Source organism: Natrix helvetica (genome assembly GCF_964273705.1).
Source record: "Natrix helvetica genome assembly, chromosome: 5".
Taxonomy (NCBI): Eukaryota; Metazoa; Chordata; class Lepidosauria; order Squamata; family Natricidae; genus Natrix; species Natrix helvetica.
This window is the reverse complement of record NC_138551.1, coordinates 149,837,007-149,857,087: the sequence shown is the minus strand read 5'-3', so window position 1 is coordinate 149,857,087 and position 20,081 is coordinate 149,837,007. Positions and strand designations below refer to the sequence as shown.

At 45.7% G+C, this 20,081-nt stretch overlaps 1 protein-coding gene across 3 annotated transcripts in view; it reads right to left on the bottom strand.

Moving 5' to 3' along the window:
* Positions 1-20,081, bottom strand: part of MIB2 (MIB E3 ubiquitin protein ligase 2) — an 86,086-nt gene that overhangs the window by 3,356 nt on the left and 62,649 nt on the right. For all 3 annotated transcript variants that reach the window (XM_081954913.1, XM_081954912.1, XM_081954911.1), the window contains 16 exons: positions 19,690-19,772; positions 17,733-18,053; positions 16,586-16,757; positions 14,407-14,513; positions 13,053-13,247; positions 12,152-12,294; positions 11,245-11,352; positions 9,454-9,558; positions 7,975-8,137; positions 7,422-7,555; positions 6,436-6,584; positions 4,012-4,168; positions 3,637-3,791; positions 2,798-2,924; positions 1,618-1,845; positions 340-518 (listed from right to left, as the gene is read on the bottom strand). In XM_081954913.1, coding sequence (XP_081811039.1) covers positions 340-518; positions 1,618-1,845; positions 2,798-2,924; positions 3,637-3,791; positions 4,012-4,168; positions 6,436-6,584; positions 7,422-7,555; positions 7,975-8,137; positions 9,454-9,558; positions 11,245-11,352; positions 12,152-12,294; positions 13,053-13,247; positions 14,407-14,513; positions 16,586-16,757; positions 17,733-17,979 — 2,369 coding nt within the window. In that variant the 5' untranslated portion in view covers positions 17,980-18,053; positions 19,690-19,772. The remainder of the gene's footprint in view (positions 1-339; positions 519-1,617; positions 1,846-2,797; positions 2,925-3,636; positions 3,792-4,011; positions 4,169-6,435; positions 6,585-7,421; positions 7,556-7,974; positions 8,138-9,453; positions 9,559-11,244; positions 11,353-12,151; positions 12,295-13,052; positions 13,248-14,406; positions 14,514-16,585; positions 16,758-17,732; positions 18,054-19,689; positions 19,773-20,081) is intronic.

Below are 20,081 nucleotides of genomic sequence, written 5' to 3'. Positions count from 1 at the left end.
TCCGCCCCGCAAGGGATGATGGGGTCGTTAAAAGATGACGATGGCCCGGTCAGGGGGGGCTGCAATTTAGCAGAATTCAACATCTTTTTTGGCAGCTAACCCCCTCGTCTTGATGAGAGGGGGAAACCACAAGGGCTGTTTGCAGCGCCACAGAAGGGCCCAAATTTTGAAAGGGGAGAGCCATGTCGAGTGATGCAGAAGGGGTGCAAACTTATGTCTCAAATTTTCGCAGCGAATATGAAACCATTTCTGAGCTCGGAATGGATCCCTTATCTCTAGCAACGAAGAACATCCCAAGGGAGGAAGCCAAGAGCAGGAGAAGTTGGGACCGACCCTCACCTGTATTTCTGGGAGAAGTTCTGGATTAGGTGTGCAATGCTGCCGTCTGAGGCGAGGTCAAGCGGGGACTTGCCCCGGTGATTGGCGTAGTTGACGTCGGCCCCTTGCTGGGCCAGGTAGCAGGCGAGGGCAGTTCCCACGTTCAGTTTGGTGTTGCCAAGGAAACCGGAGGCCTGGAGCTGCAGGAGGATGGAGACAGGAAGAACCATGGGTGCAAAAGAAATTGGGACAAGAGAATCATCAAGGGCAAAGAAGGAGGAAGCGGTTAAAAGAGGGACTTGGAGAAGGGATTGCAGTCTAGAGATAGAACGAAGAGTTTGGAGGGGGGGGGGGAATTCAGATTAACCCAGCCTCCATTTCACTTCTTGAGCTGGCCTACCTCGTAGGGGCTGTGTTTTAAGAAGCAAATGATACTTGGGTAAAACTTGTATTAGCTTAGAAGTGCCACTAAAAACTTTATATAGGTCGTCCCTCGAATTACAACCACTCATTTTACTGTTCAAAGTTACAACTGCTCTGAAAAATGTGACTTATGTCCGTTTTTCACACTTAATGACCATTGCAGCATCCCCAGGGACAAGCTGGGATACGTGGGAAATAGCTCCTATTTATGACCGTTGCAGTATCCCAGGGTTATGCGATCCCCTTTTGCGACCTTCGGGCAAGCGAAGTCCAGGGGGAAGCCCGATTCACTAACTGCAGTCATTCCCTTAAGAACGGCGGCTCAAGAAAGGTTGCAAAATAGGTCAAAATTCACTTAACGACTATCTTGCTTGACAACAAAAAATTTGGGCTCAATTGTACTGAGGATGAGTTGCGGTGGCGTTGGTGGTTAGAGTACAGTACTAGTTCTGCTGACTGCCAGCTGCCTGAAATTTAGTAGTTCGAATCCCACTGGCACAACGTTGACTCAGCCTTCCATCCTCCCCAGGTCAGTAAAATGAGGACCCAGATTGTTGGGGGGCAAGAGGCTGACTCTGTAAACCACTTAGAGAGGGCTGTAAAGCACTGTAAAAGCGGTATATAAATCTTAAATACTATTGCTATTATCTGTTTTCCACATAATGAGCACAGAAGTGGACGGGAACGGAGGACGTTTCAGGGGCAAATCTAGAACTCGCAACCCTCATCTTAAAACACAAACTGAAGCCGTTGTCGTGGGACACCCCTTGATGGATTTGGCGTTCAACTTCCTCATCCCTGTCCCAGCAAAGGAGCCCTAAAGCCTGAACCCCGCTTTCCCCGGCCCTGCGTTCGAGCCCTGCCCCCCCTCCTCACCTTGGAGAAGAGGCTGTCTTCCTGGTCCGACTGCTCATCGACCAGGACGGACACCAGGTGCTCCCTCTCCAAAATGATATGCATGGCGGTGTCGCCGTCCTCGTCTTCGGAATTGACGTCGGCGCCTTCTCTCACCAACAGCTGCACCATCTCCACGTGGCCCTGGGTGACGGCTAAGTGCAGGGGCGTCTGGTTGCGGTTGTTCCTGAGGTTCACATCGCAGCGGCCCTGAGGGACGAGGGAAGGACCCACCACCTTTTAATTCCATAAAATGGGCTCCTCTTTTTTGCCAGCGGGAAGTTTTAATCTTGGGGATAGGTGGACGTTTATTTTCTGCTAAAGCAGGGGTCCCCAACCTTGCCAACCTTTAATACTTGTGGACTTCAACTCCCAGAATAATCCCTTGCGGGGTGGAGTCTGGACAACCAAATGGAGCTAGCAGAGTATTTAATGGCCGGATGCCTTTCTGTCGCCATTGCGGAGTTTTGTTCAGCAGATATATCCTCATTGTGCCCAGAGGCTGAGAAACTCTGGGAGTTGAAGTCCACAAGTCTTAAAGTTGCCAAAGTTAGGAGACCCCTGTTCTAAAAGATTCTGTGCGGACGATCCTTTTCTACAGTGGGACTGGCTTTTGTACAAGTAGTCCTCGATTTACGACCACTGGCTCAGCGACTATTTGAAATGACAACGGTGCTGAAGAGACGGAGGACCTGTGCCCAAGGTGACAAGCCTTCCTCCGCGATCGTGCAATTGAAGTTCACGCACTTGGCAGGCCATCCAAACTTATAACTGGCCACTTAAGCCACCACCACGACTTATGACCAAAATTCCGAGGTCAGTTGTGGTCATAAGTCAAGGTGTGTTTTTTTGTTTTTTTCAGGAAAATGGAAGAGCCTTTCTTCCTTCCACTGATAAAATATTGAGCCAAGCCCCCCCCCCCAAAAGCATTAATCTTGCCTTGCTAGCAATGTTGCCTCAAGAGGTATTTGGGGTGAAAGCTCCCACCCTCTAATTTAACCTGGCCTTAACCTAAACAGAGCAGGCCTGGTTGGGAGACCACTAAGAGATCACAGGCTTCTAAACGGACCTTAAAAATAGCTGCCTTGGGCAGACATCTTCCCCAAACACAGAAAGCTTCCACGCTCTCCTCACCGCCCCCGTAGTTTCTCCCTCCATTCACCTCTTTGATTAAAATCTCTGCCACCTCCTTGTGATTGTTGAGGGCAGCCAGATGCAGAGCAGTGAAGCCGTCGTCCTTTTTGACGTCCACCAACTGCCGAGCCCTTGCCAGGATTTTCTTGATCGCTCTGACGGGAGGAGAGAAAAGAGGACAGGAGAGAGAGGGGAAAAAAGGAAAAAAGACACGGAAGAAAAGAAGTAAAAATTGTGCATTTAGGGTAAAGATAAAGGTTCCCCTCGCACGTATGTGCTAGCCGTTCCTGACTCTAGGGGGCGGTGCTCATCTCCGTTTCAAAGCCGAAGAGCCAGCGCTGCCCAAAGACGTCTCCGTGGTCATGTGGCCGGCATGACTCAACGCCAAAGGAACGATCTTCCCTTCCCTCCAAAGGTGGTTCCTATTTTTCTACTCACATTTTTTTACGTGCTTTCGAACTGCTAGGTTGGCAGAAGCTGGGGCAAGTCACGGGAGCTCACTCCGTTATGTGACGTTGGGGATTCGAACCACTGAACTTTCTGATTGACGAGCTCAGCATCTTAGCCATTTAAATGAGGCAGGCAAGCCTTGGATGGCGACTTCTTGAAAGAAGCAGCGCCTTCTTTTCAGATTTCAAAACCAACCCCTTCCAAGCCGCCTCCCTCCCCCCCCACCTCTCTCTGCTCCTTGCATAATTCTCTTGGCAGGCCAAATGACCCCATCTCTCCCCTTTCAAAAGAATGTGATGCTTTTGCCGAAATTTTTCTGGCAGGCAGCCTTGCCGGGGATCTTAAAGCCCGCCTGCCCCTCACATGTCCTGGAAGTCAATTCCGATTACATCGCGCTCGACTCATCCTCTTGCTTACAGCTTGTTCCCTTTCAGGGCTGCGTGGTGCAACAGGTTGAAGCCCTGTTGATTCTGGATGGTAAAATCGATGCCGGGGACCTCGGTGAGGGCTTCGATGATGCACTTGAAGTCGGCAGTGACGGCGTAATGAAGGGGGGTGTCTCCCGAAGAACCCTGAAGGGACAGAGAAGGCGTCAACGGAGCCAAACGGGGTCAAATTCTCAATGTAGATTTACGGTTTTACGTTGCTGTTTTTTTTAAGGGCAACCTTCCACTAGAGCTGAACCCAAAAGCTAAAACATTTTTTTTTTAAATCTGGAAGGGGGACCACTCAGAAATACTCAAGGGCTTCTGAACTGTGGGATCTCCCCCCCCCCCAAACGTGAAGACTCACCAGCAAATTCACGTCGCAGTTGTTTTCGCACAAGGCTTTCACCATCTCCGTGAAGCCGTGGTTGACAGAAACGTACAAGGCCGTACACCTGGCGGTGTTCAAAATATTCGGGTTGGCCCCTTTGCTGACAAGGAGCCGGGCCACATCCGCCTGATTCCTGGTTTGCACAAGGGGGGGGGGAATAGAAATTAGAAATAGAAATAAAATACTTCTCCTGCTACACTCATTTCTTTGGTTTCTTTAAAGGTGGCCAAAGGGAAGAATCGATCTTTCTTGTTTTCTTTCTTTCTATCCATCCATCCATCCATCCATCATCCATCCATCCACCCACCTATCTACCTACCTACCTAACTTTCTATCATCTATCTATCATCTATCTATCATCTATCTATCTATCTATCTATCTATCTATCTATCTATCTATATCTATCTATCTATCTATCTATCATCTATCTATCATCTATCTATCATCTATCTATCTATCATCTATCTATCATCTATCTATCTATCTATCTATCTATCTATCTATCATCTATCTATCATCTATCTATCATCTATCTATCTATCTATCATTTATCTATCATCTATCTATCATCTATCTATCATCTATCTATCTATCTATTATCTATCTATCTATCTATCATCTATCTATCATCTATCTATCATCTATCTATCATCTATCTATCTATCTATCTATCTATCTATCTATCTATCTATCTATCTATCTATCTATCTATCATCTATCTATCATCTATCTATCTATCTATTATCTATCTATCTATCTATCTATCTATCATCTATCTATCATCTATCTATCATCTATCTATCATCTATCTATCTATCTATCTATCTATCTATCTATCTATCTATCTATCTATCTATCATCTATTATCTATCTATCTATCATCTATCTATCATCTATCTATCATCTATCTATCTATCTATCTATCTATCTATCTATCTATCATCTATCTATCTATCTATCATCTATCTATCTATCATCTATCTATCTATCTATCATCTATCTATCATCTATCTATCATCTATCTATCTATCTATTATCTATCTATCTATCTATCTATCATCTATCTATCATCTATCTATCATCTATCTATCTATCTATCTATCTATCTATTATCTATCTATCTATCTATCTATCTATCTATCTATCATCTATCTATCATCTATCTATCCATCATCTATCTATCTATCTATCTATCTATCTATCTATCTATCTATCTATCTATCATCTATCTATCTATCTATCTATCTATCTATCAATCATCTATCTATCATCTATCTATCCATCATCTATCTATCTATCTATCTATCTATCTATCATCTATCTATCTATCTATCTATCATCTATCTATCATCTATCTATCATCTATCTATCATCTATCTATCATCTATCTATCTATCTATCTATCTATCTATCTATCTATCTATCATCTATCTATCTATCATCTATCTATCTATCTATCTATCTATCTATCTATCTATCTATCAATCATCTATCTATCATCTATCTATCTTTCTATCTATCTCTCTATCTCTATTTATCTCTATATCTCTATCTATCTCTATATCTCTATCTCTATATCTCTATTATCTCTCTCTGTGTGTGTTTGTGTGTGTGTCTCTCTCTCTCCATATCTCTATCTCTATCTATCTATCTATCTATCTATCTATCTATCTATCTATCTATCATCTATCTATCTATCTATCTATCTATCTATCATCTATCTATCTTCTATCTATCTATCTATCTATCTGTCTGTCTGTCTGTCTGTCTGTCTGTCTGTCTGTCTGTCTATCTATCTATCTATCTATCTATCTATCTATCTATCATCTATCTATCTTCTATCTATCTATCTTCTATCTATCTATCTATCATCTATCTATCTATCTATCTATCTATCTATCTATCTATCTATCTATCTATCTATCTATCTATCATCTATCTATCATCTATCGCAATAGCCCTTAGTACTTATATACCACTTCACAATGCTTAACAGCCCCTTCTAAGCAGTTTACAGAATCAAGCCTCTTGCGCCCAACAATCTGGGTCCACTTTTTACCCACCTCAGAAGGATGGAAGGCTGAGTCGACCTTGAGCCAGTCAGGATCGAACTGCTGCCAGTGGGCAGGGCCAAGCCTGCAATGCTGCATTCTAACCACTGTGCCACAAGAGCTCCTAAGAGTGCTAAGACATTGTTTGTTCTCTCCTCAAGCCTTCTTCCTTGTTCTGAGCAAGGCTTCCCAAGAGCCATTTATTAATTAAGTCTTATTTGGAAGCTCTTTTTAACAAAAAGCCTTTTTGGGGGGGGGGGAAGCGTCTCCCCCATATATATCCCTTCTCAGAGTGATGTTCCCCGCAAGGGCAGCCCTGCTCCCTCTCTCTCCGGGAGGGCCCCTTACCCAAAGGCTGCGTAATGAAGGGCCGTGTCGCCTTCGTCATCCCACAGGTCGATGTTGGCATGGGCTTGCACCAAGAGCTTCACCACTTCCACCTGCCCCACGTACGAAGCCACCTGCAAGGCGGTCCGGCCCTGGTTCTGCACGTCCACCTGGGGAAGGAATTGGGCATCGGTTCCAGGATTGGCCAGCTGACCCTCTCAAGGCCAACTCTGGCTGGTTTCGTTTCCCCCATTTGTCTGAATCTGACCCAGGAAGAACTACCATATTTTTCAGAGTATAAGACTTACCTTTCCCCCCACCCCTAAAAGAGGGTGAAAATCTGGGTGTGTCTTATACACCGAGTGTAGCCCCACCCACCCACCAGCCCCCACCCTTTGGCCTCTGCCTCCCAGCAATTTGCCTCCTGCAGCAAACGGGGGAAATGGGCTGCAATAGGCTAAGGCAATCCCTGCAGCCTGAAACAGCTGATGATCAGGAGGCGCCTTAAAACTGAAAGGGAAACTTGCTGTTTTCTCCAGCAGGCAAATTGCTGGGAGGCAGAGGCAGATTTTTTTTTCCTTGTGCTAATCAGGCTGTTTGATGTTTGCTGCAAGGAGGTAAGTCAATAACTTTAAATGCCTATCAAATGTTCCAATGATTAGACTTCTTTTTTAAAGACTGCTTTACTATTGTTCTAGACAGCTTAACAAAATGAAGAAACTTTTTAAAATAAATGCTCGATCTGAAGTGCTATTGTATCTTCTTTTAAATAGCAGAGAATAACGTATACTTCCAGAAAGCCACATCAATTTTAACAGTTCCTGCATAAGTATCGTCTGAAATGTAACACCACAAACAGCGTATATCGTCTGTACTGTTTGCTGTTTGTTGCAAGGAGGCAAATTGCTGGGAGGCAGAGGCAGATATTTTTCCCCTCGTTTTCCTCCTCAAAAGCTAGGTATGTTATATTTCGGAGTGTCTTATACTCCGAAAAATATGGTACTTGCCTTGTCGGGGTACTTCTGAATCAAGTCCCGAACTTTGGTGACGTTCCCGTGGGCTGCCTCAACCACCAGGCGGCCGGGGCTGTCGGCCTCGCTTTTTTGGGAGAGTAAACGTCCCACCACGGACACCAAGGAACCTGTGAAAAGGAAAACAAAAATACAAATGTCACCAGCCAGTTGAGAGGAGGCCAGCACAGGGCTTCACGATCCAAACGGTCCAATCAATCAGGGGGGTGTCTGATTTGTATTTATGACGGTTGCACTACCCTCCAGATCACGGCATTCTCCTTTTGCGACCTTCTAACAAGCAGTCGACGGGAATGCGAGTTCATTTAACAACCATGCTGCTACTAATTTCACAACCCCAGGGATTCCCTTAATGACAGTGGCGAGAAAGGCCGTCCATTGGGGCAAAGCTTACTTAACAAATGTCTCACTTAGCAACAGAAATGTGGGGCTCAATTGTGGCCATAAGTCAAGGATGATCACCTTGCCCTATGCCTCCCCCCCACCATTTTGTTTGCAAAGTATTGGGGGTTAAAAGCTTCGCCCTCACTTTTGGATTCCCTGGTATCCTGAGTGGTCATCAGATTGGCATCTTCCTCTCTCTGGTAAGTGGTCAGGCAGGCTGGGTTGAAGGTCCAGGACTGGCCGGAGAAAGAAACGCGCAAATCTCCATCCCCAAAGATTTTGATCACCTTACCGATGTGGCCCAGGATCTGTAAACCCGGAAAAAGGAAACGGAGTTTGTGGTGATCTGTTTGTTCTGAATGAGGCTTCCCAAGAGCCTGAAGCAAACTCCTGGTCCCGACAAAACACCCTTTTATTCATTGACTGTGAATTCTGCTCATTCACATCCAGCAAAGTCTTTCAAAGGAGGATTTACGGTCACAGACCTTATCTGGCTTAGAGAGCTTCCAGGCCGATATCTGCAAAACTTGGCCAGGAGTCTCGGAGAGTCAGGAACCAATGAAGTGAACTCATGGTCTCCTGCAAGCTCCACTCCCCTTTCACCACTCTTTTATTTCCTCTGGGAGGGGCCATTCATCATCCCCTTGTGGCCTTACTCCCAAGTCAACTCCTGTTCTTTAGCTGTTCCCTTCATCTGGCAACTCTGCGCATGCGCACACTGGGAACAGGCTCCAGCTGTTCTTCTGCCTCACTGATGTCTGACTCTGAAGGCAGCTGATATCTGTCAGATGGCTCTGCCCCCCTCTCTGCCTCTGACACAGAGTCCTCCTCAGAGCCTTCCCCAGACTCCAGGACTGGCCCATGTTGCTCCCCAACCTCCTCACTATCCGACTCTGCTGCCAGCTCTGCTGGTGCGTCGCAACCCTCTTGCAGGCAGCCAAAACGAAGGAGGAGTGAAGAAAATGCAAAGATAATTTGTATTCTAGCCTTTGCTACCAGCCACTTGGTTCGGTTGAAAAGGTGTCGAGTTTAAGTTTTGCGCCTTGTACAATGAAATCAAATGTCATCTTCAGTGTACATTATACATAAAAAATACATAAATAAAAGAAAAGAAAAACACACATCCCTCAAATTCTATATAATTGAATTCAAAACCCCTCATATTGCATTAATATTGCACTACACAGTTACTGCTCTGGGGTAGAACCTGTTTTTCAGCCTATTTGTCCTTGTTTTTATTGCCCTGTACCGGCTGCCAGATGGTAATAGTTCAAAAAAAAAGGTGTGCCCAGGATGAGATGGATCTTTAAGGATGTTTTGAACTTTCTTAAGGCAGGGGGAGCTGTAAAGCTCTGCTAAGGAGGGGAGAGGGCAACAAATGATCCTCTAGGCCAGTGTTTCTCAAACTTGGCGACTTTAAGTCCTGTGGACTTCAACTCCCAGAATTCCCCAGCCAGCACAGGATTCTGGGAGTTGAAGTCCACAGGACTTAAAGTCGCCAAGTTTGAGAAACACTGCTCTAGGCCATGATGTTAACCCTCTGGAGGACATGGTTGAAATGGTGTTAAATTTAGATCAATGCAAGGGGGGAAAAAGGGGGGGGGGTTAAGGGAAGGGAGCTTACCGCTGTCATCTCGTCCGTCCATTCTCCGTGACCCGCTTGCAGCTGCTTCACTGTTTCCATGTCGTCAATCACCCTCACGACATCGTCCATCCAGAAAGTGTTAAGCTACAAGGGAGAAGGAAGGAAGGCAGATTGTTTATATTTCCTTGCTTGAGACTTGGGACAGAGGCAATCAAATAGCAATAGCGCTTAGACTTATATACCGCTTCACAGTGTTTTTACAGCCCTCTCTAAACAGTTTTACAGAGTCCGCCTCTTGCCCCCAACAATCTGGATCCTCATTTGACCCACCTCGGAAGGAGGGAAGGCTGAGTCCACCTTGAGCTGATGAGAATCGAACTGATGGCAGCCGGTAGTCAGCAGATATAGCCTGCAGTACTGCACTCTGACCACTGCCCCACGGTTTTTTCTTAAACAGATGAATTCTCTAAACCAGGGGTGTCAAACACAAAGCAGATTCGCCCCGCGGGGTGCTTAGAACTGGCCTGCTGGGCCACCTTGGAAATAGCGAAGGACCGGCCCGTGGTACCACTGCCAGCAACAACAGAGCTTGAGAGGGCCGAGGGCAGCCCTCCCGAGCTCCGTTATCGCTGGCAGAGAGTTGTAGGAGGCCATCGCAGCCGAAAATGGAGCTCGGGAGGCCATTTTCGCTGATAGAGCAATTGGGCTGACACAGGCGCTCCCCAACACGAATGATGTTGAGCTGGCCATGCCCCCCCCAGCCCCCCAAGGTCAAACACAACCCTGATGCGGCCCTCAATAAAATTGAGTTTGCCACCCCTGCTCCAAACAGATGAAGTCTCTAAACTGTGGGCATTCTCTCATGAGATTTCCTGGTGGTCTTCTTTCCCAGGGCTAAATACCCAAGCTGGCTTAGCATTTTGAGATCGACCAAGATAGGTTAGGAGCTGCCTCCTGGCTGGGTTGTATATTTACTAGCTATGATATTCAAATCAGGTTTCTGTTCTACCCAAAGAGTTGCATTTTGAAGAGTACAGGAAGTCCTCGACTGACGACCACAATCGAGCCCAAAGTTTCCTTTGCTAAAGTGAGACAGTTGTTAGGTGAGAGTGTTGCCCCGTTTTACGAACTTTCTTGCCGGAAGTGAACGAGTGCGGTTGTGCAGTTAGTCGCACGGTTGTTCAGTGAATCTCTCTTCCCCACTGACTTTGCTTGTCCGAAGGTCGCAAAAGGGGATCCCATGATTCCGGGATGCTGCAACCCGTCATAAGTATGAGTTGACAAGCATCTGAAGGTTGATCACGACCATGGGGATGCTACGGTGGTCATTAAATGTGAAAAATGGTCCTGAGTCCCTTTTCCTATAACTTTGAATGGTCACTAAGTGAGTGGCCGTAAGTTGAGAACTACCTGTAATACATATTCAATTGAAGGGCAGTGAAATCTTTATTTAACTTAAATCATAGTTATAGTGGGAGGTGGAGTGGTGCGGTGGCCTAGAGGGGGAGCTCTAGCCTCACAATCAGGAGCCTCTCTCTCTGGGCACAATGAGAATGTATCTGCTAAAAAAACTCCACTCTGGTGACACGAAAGGCATCCGGCCAGTAAACACTCTGCTAGCTCCATTCGGTTGCCCAGGCTCCACCCCGCAAGGGATTACGGGGTCGTTAAAAGATAATGATGATAGTTATGGGGGGAGGAATTGGGAACTCCTTTCTAGGAATAGCCAATATATTTCATCCATTTGAAAAAAATCCCCCTTTTTCTCCTGGGTCAGCCCACATTCTGAATTTTAGAATAAATTTGCACAGGGAATTAACTTTACCCCACCTTGGTTAGAGCTCCGGGATGAAACGTCCAGCGAGTATCATTGTTGAACTGGACTCTCACGTCTCCTCGATCTGTGATCCTATGAACTGTTCCTGTCTGGCCAATGAACTTTGGAAGGAGGGCGGGAAGGAAGCAAAGAGAGGAAAAAAGGCATGAAGTGGGGAGAGGAAAACGGAAAGGGAAAGGCAAAAAAAAAACAACAACACCCCATCATCCCTGCCGCTTAAAAGTAGGCCGATCATTCGGCATCAGCTTATTCTGAGCGAGGCTTCCCAAGAGCCTGAAGCAAACTCCTGATCCCGACAAAAAACACTTTTATTCATTGGCTGTGAATTCTGCTCCTTCACCTCCAGCAAAGTCTTTCAAGGGAGGATTTACGGTCACAGACCTTATCTGGCTTGGAGAGCTGCCAGGCCGATCTCTGCAAAACTTGGCAAAGAGCCTCGGAGAGTCAGGAACCAATGAAGGGAACTAATGGTCTCCTGCAAACTCCACTCCCCTTTCGCTCTTCTTTTATTCCCTCTGGGAGGGGACCTTCATCGTCCACCTGTGGCCTTCCTCCCGTCGACCCCTGTTCTTTAGCTCTTCCCTTCCTCTGGCAACTCACACTGGGAACAGGCTCCAGCTGTTCTTCTGCCCCACTGATGTCTGACTCCGAAGGCAGCTGATAACTGGCATACGGCCCTGGCCCCCTCTCTGCCTCCGACACAGAGCCCTCCTCAGAGCCTTCCCCAGACTCCAGGACTGGCCCATCTTCCTCCCCAACCTCCTCACTGTCTGAATCTGCTGACAGCTCTGCTGGAGGTCCAGAACACATCCTCTTGGATGGAATAAAAGCGACCAATCACATGCTTGTGAGAGATCCTGCCCTCTTCCAACAAAAGGGTGGACATTTGCACAACCCTACCTCGGCCATCTTGGGATTCCAGCCTCCGTGGCCCTCCTGCATCTCCCGCAAGATGTCGATGTCGAGGAGGCATTTCACTTTATCTCCGTGTTGGAACGGATGCCCTTCCGTGCTCTCCTTTTTCTGCAACTCAGCTGGCTTGCCTGGAAAAAGAGCAGGGACAGGCAGGGAGGGGGAAGGTTTAAAAAAAAAAATCAGACCCAACCAGAAGGTTTTTAAGCAGGGGTGTTCAACCTTGGCAATGTTTAAGACCCCACAAATATAACTCTTCCTGTCATTTTATTACAATTATATAAACATACAATATATTGCTAACACTTAGTACTCAGATCAATCTTAGGTAAAGGTAAAGGTTCCCCTCGCGCATGTGTGCTAGTCGCTCCCGACTCTAGGGGGCGGTGCTCATCTCTGTTTCAAAGCCGAAGAGCCAGCGCTGTCCGAAGACGTCTCCGTGGTCATGTGGCCGGCATGACTCAACACCGAATGCTGTTCCCTTCCCACCAAAGGTGGTCCTTATTTTTCTACTTGCATTTTTACGTGTTTTCGAACTGCTAGGTTGGCAGAAGCTGGGACAAGTCACAGGAGCTCCCTCCGTTATGCGGCGCTAGGGATTCGAACCGTTGAACTGCAAATCTTTCTGATCGACAAGCTCAGCATCTTAGCCATTGAGCCACGGTGTCCCTATCAATCTTAGTTAGATGTAAATGACAGTCTACATGTGACAGCCACCTCTTCACTTGGGAAGGGACTGGATAACAACCCCTAGGATTCCCAGCAAGGCCCACTTGGTGATAATGGAAGATGTAGTCCACTAGACGAGGCCAGCTGTTTATGAGGAGGGGGTTGAGATTAAGGACAGCTGATGAATCCTTTAATATTTTTTTTTAAAGTCCACACGTACCTAATTTAGGAAGATGCTCCTTGTAATAAAACCCTCCAGATGCTTCTGTGATACATTTGAGGTCGACTTTTCCTTTGTGGCCGACTCGATAGACGTTTGTGGTACCATCAGCCCAGGTGACACTGGCCACGCTCCGCCCCGTCTCCACATCCCAGCCACGGATGTCAACCACGCGCCCAATTTTGCCATCACCGCCTGTAGACAAGAGAATTGCTCAGTGTTCTGAAATGCAGCATTTGGGCGTACAAATTTTATATTTCAGCCCAAATTTAACCAAAAGCCAAAAAGCACATGGGCTGGAAAATAGGTTGCTTTCCATAATTGCCTGGGCAATATACATAATTCATCAATATTCATGCTGTCCATATGTTAAGAGGGTTTCTGGCAAGTTTTTGCCCCAAAGTAGGAAGTGAATCCAAAGTCAGATTCTCAAGTTCAGGTTGTGACACTTTCTGAAAAGCTCTGAGTTTAGTTGGGACTTTTAATTTTTGCTCTGGATGAAAAAAAAAGAGAGATAAATTTGGCATCTATTTAATCTGCAAAGTGGATACAGCTATGGGATAGGAATACAGGTTATTAAGTAGCCTTGAACAGGGTTAGGAAATCTAAAAGCTTTTTAAAAAAGGCTTAGCTAATAAGCAGCAAGTATCCTGAAAAAGAAGGAAGGGAAAACCTACAAAGCATCTTTGGTTTCACATCTCAAGAGCTCTCCCGGAATTGTGATGTCGTAATGCAAATGTCACCTGTCAAACTTTTTCCTTTACAGCTTTATTGAAAAAAAAATAAGACGAGGTGCCCAGAAAAGTACATATCTGGATTAGACAGACTGAGTTTTGCAAGAGAAAAAGTTACCTCAAAATCTGACTTCCACATTTATTCTGCTTCGTTTAAAGAGACACAACAGAATTGTTATCCACCCATCAGGTTTCCCTTCTTCCCAGTTTCCCTAGCTCTTCTGCTACTTGCTGTACAATTTGATCCCAATTTTTTTCCAGCTTTACTCATATCAAACACGTAGCGTGAAGCCTGGTGTATATCTGCCAGTTTAACCGGCGTCAGAAGGGCGGTCAAATTGCTGGTCTGGGCTACCTGGTCAGCAAAATTGCCTTTCTTGGAGACAAATAAAAGTGACTGCTCCCCCGCATTCAGAAATAGGGGTTCTTGCGGGGCATACTATTTTTCTCAAGCAGGGATGTTAAAAAACAAAATGAGAAAATTCATTCTCCGGACATTTGAGGGTTTGTAAATGTTTCTCTAGGATGGGCAAAGATTAAAAGGGAGCAATTGTTAACGGATCCCTGAAGTTGATCTATTCCCCCCATCCCCTGAAGAAATTCAGCAGAAAGATCCTTACCGTCCTGATTTCCCCATTCCCAGTCAGGGCCCCGGACGACTTTTGTATCTTGAAAGATCCCCTTTAAAGCAATGCGGGGCAAATTCTGTCGTGGGCTCACGGAGACTCTGGAAGGAAAAGCGTAAACCTCAGGTTTTTTTTTTTTCATCTGTTGCATGGCTAGAGGGCAGGGGTCAGCAACCTAAGGCTCTGGAGCCGCATGTGGCTCTTTCATCCCTCTGCTGTGGCTCCCTGTCGCTGGTTGATTCCACAAGGGATAGGGCTTTCGGTTAGGACAGGTAGAGGAAAAAGGACGCCACGCTAGGAGGAGACTCTATGGTGAGGGAACCGGACTTCCGGTCAGCTCCACAATTGATAGGGCTTTCGGTTAGGACAGGTAGAGGAAAAAGGATGCCTCGCTAGGAGGAGACTCTATGGTGGGGGAACCGGACTTCCGGTCGGCTCCACAATTGATAGGGCTTTCGGTTATGACAGGTAGAGGAAAAAGTACGCCGTGCTAGGAGGAGACTCTATGGTGAGGGAACCGGACTTCTGGTCGGCTTCCTGTTAGGACATTTGTGACTCTTTGAGTGTTTAAGATTGCCAACGCCTGCTATAGGGAGAAGCTTACCTCTGAAGCTAAAATGATTCTGGGTCCTTTAATAAAAGATACTTATTCCACCTGTGGCAACCTCAATCAACAGTAAAATTGTGGGAAAGAGGCTTTTCCCTCTTTCTGGGGCTTTTAAAAGTGAGAGTGGAGCATAAAATGTAATGTAAAAATGACGTGGTCAAAGCCGGAGACAAAATGATTGCTCATAGAGTTACTTTCTTATTGCAATAATTCATTTGGGGAAAATTTATATATTATCTGAAAAATAAGGAAGGAAGGAAAGGGAGGGAGGGAGGGAAGAGAGAAAGTTGAGGAAGGAAAGAAGGAAGGAAGGAAGGAAGGAAGGAAGGAAGGAAGGAAGGAAGGAAGGAAGGAAGGATGGGTTTGCATAGTTTTTAACCTACTAATATACGGACATCAATGCAAATTTGGTGAAAAAATGAGCACCAGAATTTAAAGACAAAACAAGACACACACACACACGTAACTTTAATAAATATAATAAAAATAATATATTATACACACTCACAAATATATGTGTGGATATGTCTTTTTCTGTGGTATTTAATTAAAAATGAACCCTTAAAAGAAAAAAAACCTGGAAAATTAAACAGAAACAAGTTTGCTTCAATCTTTCCAAGTTTGAGGCAAACCTGGTGAGGGGAGGGAGCTGTTAAAGAGTGTTGAAAAAAAAATTGTGTAACTCTCTGAGCAAATCAAAGTTGAAAAGGAGTTAACGAACTTTATTCCTTGATACATTAATTTACTAAATAAAGAAAGGGGGGGGTACACAAAGCCCAAATATTTATGGGCATGGGAATTTAAGCAGATCAAACCAGGTGCTGTCAACGTCTGGCCTAACTCTGCATGAAAACTGAAAGTTTTAAAATCCCCTTTCCTCTCCTGCTGTATTTTTTTTCTGCATCCCAGCGCAGCCGCTTCTGGGTCAGCCTCAATCCAAAACACGAAGCTCTTAATGAAAAGGGTGATTAAAAGCCTCTTTTAATCAGCATCAGCCTTGATGGATTTTGGGGCCGTGCTGGACTTGGAAAGGGAAGGAGCTGGAATCAGATTAAAAACTGACAGGTGTTTTGGTGGGCTGATGGGGAGTAGTGATGAGATCCAGGTGGAAAAAAATAACGTTCTCTTCTAGTTCCACGTTTCTTCACCTTGGCAATTTTTAAGATGTGTGCATTTCAAACTCATGAAGCATGGCCGGCTGGGGAATTCCGGGAGTTGAAGTCCACACACACCTTAAAAGTTGCCAAGATTGAAAAACATCCTTCTAGTGTTAATCAGAATAGGGAAGCGGTGGCTCAGTGGCGAAGACACTGAGCTTGTTGATCAAAAGGTCGGAGGTTCGGCGGTTCGAATCACTAGTGCCGCGTAACGGAGTGAGCTCCTGTGACTCGTCCCAGCTTCTGCCAACCTACCAGTTTGAAAGCACGTTAAAAAATGATGCAAGTAGGAAAATAGGAACCACCTTTGGTCTTGAGTGTGCTTGCTTTAGTTGGCTTTGTCATTTGGGATGTTGACACTTTATAGAAGCCAGTCTGGGAGGGGGGGGGGGCGATTGAGTGGACTTACGGTTGCGAGTGGGCGGTTTCGTAGCGCTCAAAGGCATGGGAGAGGTCATGCTTGTTGCTCATGTAGCAATGCAGGCACAGGTCGTAATCGAAGCAGACTTTGCACTTCCATCGCATTCCGCGAATGCCGTGTTTCTTGCAACAATCGCAGATGATGTTAGGGTGGCGGACCCCTACGGGAAGAGTAAAAACATACTTTGGGTTACCACAGAGTCAAAGGTAGGAAGATGCTTACGTGGGAAAGGTTAAAAAAGTGGGAAAGGATAAAAAAAGGTTAAAAATATTGGCAATCGTTCACACCGATAGGACAAGACCAAACCATATGAATGATGGAAAAACTTATGAATGATAGGACAAGACCAAACCATATGAATTGTAGGACAAGAAGATTTTGGGCTGCGCTGAGAAACTAACTACAGGTAGTCCTCGACTTATAAGTTCATTTAGTGACCATTCAAAGTTACAACAGCTCTGGAAAAAGTGACTTATGACCATTTTTCACACTTACGACCGTTGTGCCCTATCCATTGCCACGTGAACAAAATTCAGAAACTTGGCAACCGACTCACACTTATGACTGTTGCAGTGCCACCGGGGCATGTGATCCCCTTTTGCGACCTTCTGACCAGCGAAGTCAATGGCGAACCTGGATTCGTTTTAGAAACGTAGTCCTAACTTAAGAGCTGCAGCGATTCACTTAACAAGTGTGGCAAGAAAGGTCGTAAAACGGAGCAGAATTCACTTAAGAAATGTCTCGCTTAGCCCACAGAAATGCTGGGCTCAATTGTGGTCTACCTGTACAGGTAAAGGCAACATTGCCAAGGATGCACTGCGTGAAAGGAATTGGCAAAATCTCAAGACAAGAACTGGATGTAAAAAGAGCCCTCGTCAGAGCCTTTCCCAGACTCCAGGAATGGCCCATGTTCCTCCCCAACTTCCTCACTGTCCGAATTTGCTGCCAGCTCCACTGGCAGGGCCACATCACTGTGCATCCTTGATTTATGTAGATAATCCTGGAAGAAGGGAGGGAGCTGAACCTTACGTTTTCACGGTTCAGTTGCCAGGATTTACAGGAAGAGCTGAGAAACCTCCCAAAGTAACTCATAATTCAGGCTTGAAGCAGGCAGGAGGGGGTGGGGGGAAAGTACCTATTTGTGCATTATCATAGAGCAGAAGATCGTATGCTCCCTGGAATCCGGTCCGGTAATTGGTGCGAGTGCCGTGATCCCACTGGACCACCACGGTTTTATCGGGGGTCGCTGGGCTGCCCTGCCGGCCAATCTCCACCACCGTCCCCACGTTGCCCTCGCCACCGTCCTGGTTCCCCCACCGCCAGTCAGCCCCGCGGACCACCCGCATGCCAATCTGCATGCTCGCGTAGGGGTCCAAGTCCATCGCTGGGCCGGGGAGCCTCAGCTTGGCCACTGGCAGGCGGATGCCCTCTGTAGAGAAGAAAACATGGACGATACCTAGAAAAGTTGGGGGTGGAAAAAAAATTGTTATTGTCTCTTCGTTTCTGCAGAGATGCAAAGCAGCCTTTATTTTAGCCTCACGGCAACCCTGCAGGATAGACCAGGCTGAGGGGGTGATTAAGCCTGAGCCTGAAGTTGAATCCAGATTTTGACAGCCCAATTATAACCACAATAACAATTTATTTATTTATTTATTTATTAAACTTCTAGACCGCGACCTCTCCCCGAAGGGACTCGGGGCGGTGTACAGGTACAAATTTAAAAACCATACACTCGATAATATACATAACTAAAATTGAATTAAATATCCCCTGTACAAATTTATAAGAATTAAAAACTTAAACCTTAAAACCAAACCATAAAATTTAAAAATACAAACTGAGGAGGGAGAGCTGGAATTAGGCCAGGCCGGCTAGATGAAACAGGTGGGTTTTGAGTTTCCGGCGGAAGGAGCAGAGGTCCGTAGTTGTTCTAAAGTCGTTCTAATGTTAGCACTTAAGACTTATATACCGCTTCACGGTGCTTTCCAGCCCTCTCTAAGCGGTTTACAGAGTCAGCCTCTTGCCCCCAACAATCTGGGTCCTCATTTTACCAACCTCGGAATGATGGAAGGCTGAGTCAACCTGGAGCCGGTCACGATTGAACTGCTGAAATTGGGCAGAGTCAAGCCTGCGATGCTGCATTCTAAGTATTGCACCAGCAGAGCTTCTAAGAGTGCTAAGCCGTCTTCACCATCTACCCCCTACTCTTCCCCTGCCCTGGTGAGGTTTGAACTGCCAAAATTGCAGGCAGTCGGCAGGCAGCAGAAGTAGCCTGCAGTACTGCTCTCTAACCACTGTGCCACAGTGGCTCCTTCTGGTTCTCAGAATGACATTTCACTTAAACCAAGCATTGTTAAATAAGATAATAAGTAAAGATTGGTAACAAATAAAACTGGAAGGGGCTACTAAGGTCATCTAGTCTTACCCACTCTGCTCAGAGCCATGAGCTAAATGAAGGTGTCCCCGATGAATCTATGGGCCAACTCTACTCTGCTCCCAACTCATCCAGGAATCACAGCATTGATGGTGGCTTATATTCTGATTTGGGTAGAACATTTGCAAACCAAGAATGAATTATAGTTTCCCACAAGCTGTAAGCTTTGGGCTTTGCCAGAAAAAGATTCCCATCCTAACATGAAGTCTCACAGCCGGGCACTGTGATGCTTCAAAAGGGGAAATAAAAATTACACCGAAATTATTTTAGCTTCATCTTCTCTCATTCTTTTCATTTAAAAAAAAATCTGGCCTAAAATTAGACCGTGTTCTAAAATTATTTCAACTCGGAGGGCACCTTGCCTCTTCCGCATTACACCAAGTGTAAAAATAACTCGGCATAAGTAGCGGCTTCACACACCCACTCCGTCACATTTCAGAAGTCAGAGGTAAGCTGGGCCGAATGCCTTCAGCAGGTTTTTTTTCCTTCTGAAATGCAAGAGCTGGAGTCATAAATTAAAAGCAACGGCTGCCTTATAACTTCTTTGCTTCAAGGACCCACTTTTGATAAAAATAGACGGAGAGAAAGGTCACGCACGACGTTTGATTTCAAAAGGAAACAACCCAAAAAAAAAAAAAAACCTTCAAGAATGTCTTACAATTTTCCTTAAAGCAGGATTTGGCTTCTGGCTTTGGCGCTCGGTCTGAAATCGAGAGGCGAAGGTGTTTTTCTACCGTAGCACTAAAAAAATAAAATAAAAAGCATTTGATGAACAAAATATCTGGGATTTATTAGGTGAAATAAAACCCCAAACAGTTTAGACAAGCAGGATTAAGTTTCTGCAGATCGCCAGGCTCCTCTGCTCAGTGCATTAAGGTAATCAGAAGTAATGAAAGGTAATCAGAAGTAATGAGATACACCCCAGATCGATTATATGTTGTTGGCATTGTATGCCAACAATACCCCAACATCAAAGTAAAACCGTGGAGAGGAGCATGTTGTGCCGGCAGCAGAGTCTGACAGTGAGGAGGTTGGGGAGGAGCATGGGCC